At 44.7% G+C, this 3821-nt stretch overlaps 1 protein-coding gene across 2 annotated transcripts in view; it reads left to right on the top strand.

The window, feature by feature from the left end:
• LOC120543993 (galactosylgalactosylxylosylprotein 3-beta-glucuronosyltransferase 1) overlaps positions 1-3821 on the top strand; it is a 34103-nt gene that overhangs the window by 28032 nt on the left and 2250 nt on the right. For both annotated transcript variants that reach the window (XM_039777460.1, XM_039777459.1), the window contains exons 5-7: positions 683-1194; positions 2735-3031; positions 3349-3454. In XM_039777460.1, coding sequence (XP_039633394.1) covers positions 683-1194; positions 2735-3031; positions 3349-3435 — 896 coding nt within the window. In that variant the 3' untranslated portion in view covers positions 3436-3454. The remainder of the gene's footprint in view (positions 1-682; positions 1195-2734; positions 3032-3348; positions 3455-3821) is intronic.

The raw sequence follows: 3821 nt of genomic DNA, 5'->3' as shown, positions 1-3821 counted from the left end.
TATTTTGATGTGGGATTTGTTTTAAAAATCGAATTCATGTTTTATGCATTTTTTGTTATTTAAGATAAAATACAATTTCACTTGCACTTTCGATAAGAAAAGACACATCAGTTGTTTTTCCACAGATTATATAAATCATATATGTCATTTGTCTGCAGCTCATTCTGTTAACCAAATCGTGAGAAAATCATATTGTGAACTTAAAATAGTGAATCATGTGGAATTGTGGGTTGAGTGTATGGTTACATCCCATGTGTGTTCTAACCTCAGGGAACAATGTCACATTGATAAAATGCCATGAAGCCAGGGTGTAATGCACAGAGGACTGGGTCTGTTTACTGACACGATAAGTGTTAGCATCAAATTATCTACAGATTAAAGAGAGTCCACACTGTCTCGTGTAGGACAACAAACTGTCAAGAAGAAGCATAAATCGGAATATACATTGGCTTCATGCAGGGCATTGCGCAAAATTCTTAGCCCTGATGAAATGCCTTTTCTATGGGCCCTTCCTCACATCCACAGCTGTTCATTCTAGCATCTTTTTGGGTCCTCCTCACATGAGGGCCCTGGGTACTAAGTCCCATTTCCACCCCCAGTCCGACACCCCTGGCTTCATGTAGCACAAGGTCCCATCTGTATTTGGAAGCCCACAGAGGCTCACTGTAATCATGTCCCCTAGATGACAGACGAGATGGTCGCTCCAAATCCAGGAATACTTTTGCTTTCAAGGAGTCCTGCTCCCTTCAGAACCGGGACATTGTGGAGGTGGTGCGCACCGAGTACGTCTACAGCCGGCCTCCACCCTGGTCTGACACCCTGCCCACCATCCACGTCGTCACTCCCACCTACAGCCGGCCGGTGCAGAAGGCCGAGCTGACACGTCTGGCCAACACCTTGCTGCACGTGCCCAACCTGCACTGGATCCTGGTGGAGGACTCCCAGAGGAGGAGCACTCTGGTCAGCCGTCTCCTACAGGAGACGGCAGTCAACTACACCCACCTCAACGTGGAGACGCCTAGGAACTATAAGGTACGCGGGGACACAAGGGACCCCCGAATACCCCGGGGTACCATACAGAGGAACCTGGCCCTGCGGTGGCTCCGGGAGAGCTACAGAGTAAACAGCAGCCAGCCCGGGATTGTCTACTTTGCAGACGATGACAACACGTACAGTCTGGAGCTGTTTGAGGAGGTAAGGAGATGTATTGCAGAGCGAAACAAACAGGATGTAGAGCTGAATTTCTCGCTAAGAATGCAATGTCTCCTCCTCATCCTTTTACAAACAACTTACTTGTGTTGTGTAAAAATAATGGACGTAGCAGCAGCAGTGTCATCACCCATTGGTTTGTGGACTAATGTTTTGAAGCCTCAAATTTGGCAATTTGGCCGTCGCCATCTTGGTTTTTTGAAACCGGCCGTGGCGATTGTTGGACAAGATGAGCCAATGTTGTCCTGTTGTCTATATGGTTGCAATGGCGCTGCGTTAAGTTAAACGCTAAGGGGAAGTCATTGATTTTCAGCCGGCTGACGTGAGTCAACTAGCAGAGTTTTACCGGCGGGTAAACAAGGACCGTCGGGTAGGCTACTGGCGCCATTCATCTGTTTGTACGGCAGTACAGCATATCTGCAAAATTTCTATAAGTTATCAGCTAGCTTGGTTGGCTAGGTGCCACAGAACACTGAACAAGACATTTTATGGCGACCAAAATGTTCCAATCAACTTTAAAGACGTGAAAACAGACAAGGGTCAAAGTTTAAGATGAACAGGGACAACACCCAAAAACAAGTTCAAGGCTATTTTAATGTCCACAGTACCATGGTTAGCATTGCTAAGCCTCCGTCCTGATTGACAGGTCCTAAAGCATCCCCTGCTTTATCCTCTATTTTAAATAAATGGGACCATAATTTACTAAATGAACATTATGCTGTATTGACGAAGACTCGGAACTAGCGATTGAGACCATAAACTCATAATGTAAATGCTTACTGAATTAATAAGTCAGGTGAGAAGTAGGGTCATTTTCTTATAGACTTATGGCGTTTTTCCATTACATGGTACCTGCTCGACTCGCTTCGACTCGACGCACTGTGCATCTGTTTTCCATTGCAGATTTTAGTACCGCCTCAGCGTGGCTGATCATCATAACGGCGCCGTAGCAAACTGGCATGACCTAACGAGACACACACACACAGAACGTCAAAGGTGTGATGTTGTTGCCACAGCCAGAAGACAAATTTAGTTTCAAATGAAGCTGGAGGCAGCAAAAAAAAACACAGCTGGCTAAACGATTTAAAAATGGCGGGTTTGTTCGGGACACCCCCGTCTGTCGCTTTCACGTCACCTTTTGGTATAGCCTCAGCTCGCTTGGAAGCACAACTGAGGTGGTACTAAAAAAAAAAACCTGTTGGCAGGTACCAGGTACTTTTTTTTCATAATGGAAAACCAAAAAAGGCGAGTCGAGGCAAGTCGAGCAGGTACCATGTAATGGAAAAGCGCCATTATATACAAGACGGTGTTCTTTTGGAACCAGTGGAGTCGCCGCCTGCTGGAAATTAGATAGAATGCAGGTTTAATGCACATTGGCTTCACTTTTCAGACCTGGAAATCCATCCATTATTTTTACAGTCTATTGGGTGCCTTTAGCTAAATTGACATATAGTGTATATATAGGGATTTATAGAAATTAAAATTACTCACAAGAATGATCTCTGTCTCTGTTTTAAACTACCAGATGCGTTCCACCAAAAAGGTGTCAGTGTGGCCCGTGGCCTTTGTGGGTGGCCTACGATATGAGTCGCCCAAAGTAAACACCTTGGGCAAGGTGTATGGATGGAAGACTGTATTCGACCCCCACCGGCCCTTTGCCATCGACATGGCTGGGTTTGCAGTGAACCTGCGCCTCATTCTGTCTAAACCTCAGGCTTATTTCAAGTTACGTGGGGTGAAGGGAGGTTATCAGGAAAGCAGCTTATTAAAGGAGCTGGTCACTCTCAGCGATTTGGAGCCTAAAGCTGCTAACTGCACTAAGGTAAGAAAAGGAGGGTCTCTGAATTGGCAATAAAACAAGCTGCTTCTGTAAATGCTGCTTGTGTAAGATGATGTGTCTTGAGATCCCTGGCTGTCATTACAATTTGTTCTTGAAGTCCATTAACTGTCAGCTTAGTGGCCAACTCTCAAACGCGTATAGCCCATTTTAAATATGCTACATTCTGCCTCTAGACATTGTGTTGCAAGTATGATGTAGTAGATTAAAACTGCACAGCATTGCGAGACATTTCTGTTTTAGTATTTTTATCACAGTGGCTGTATTTCTGCTCGTCTTCATCCCTTTCTTCTTACCTGCAGGTATTAGTATGGCACACACGGACAGAGAAGCCTGTGCTAGTAAATGAGGGCAAGAAGGGATTTACAGACTCTAATGTGGAGATATGACATACTTCATCTGACACAGGTAACAGCAGAGATTTAGAAATGCAAATTACTGCATTTCCACACACTGATTATGTTGGGGGGATTGGCCAAAGGGGAGCATCTTAACTCATATGTGCACCACGAGATATGGACCTTACTTGAAGTAGCCGAGATGTCTGACCTTTCTTTAACATATTTCAAGGATTTTCTGAGTAGTTATCACAAGTATTTTTAGCCACACTAATGGCGTGGCTTTATAGTTGGCAATATTGGTCTGCGAGTCGGTCCACCACATTGGTCAAAACTGAAATATCTCAATGACTATTGGATGCATTGCCATGAATGTTTGTACAGACATTCACTGTCCCCAGAGGATGAATCATACAGACTTTGGTGAACACCTGAGC

The sequence above is a fragment of the Perca fluviatilis genome, chromosome 16 (assembly GCF_010015445.1).
Source record: "Perca fluviatilis chromosome 16, GENO_Pfluv_1.0, whole genome shotgun sequence".
Taxonomy (NCBI): domain Eukaryota; kingdom Metazoa; phylum Chordata; class Actinopteri; order Perciformes; family Percidae; genus Perca; species Perca fluviatilis.
The sequence above is the reverse complement of the archived record's forward strand: the minus strand, read 5'-3'. Positions and strand labels throughout refer to the sequence as shown.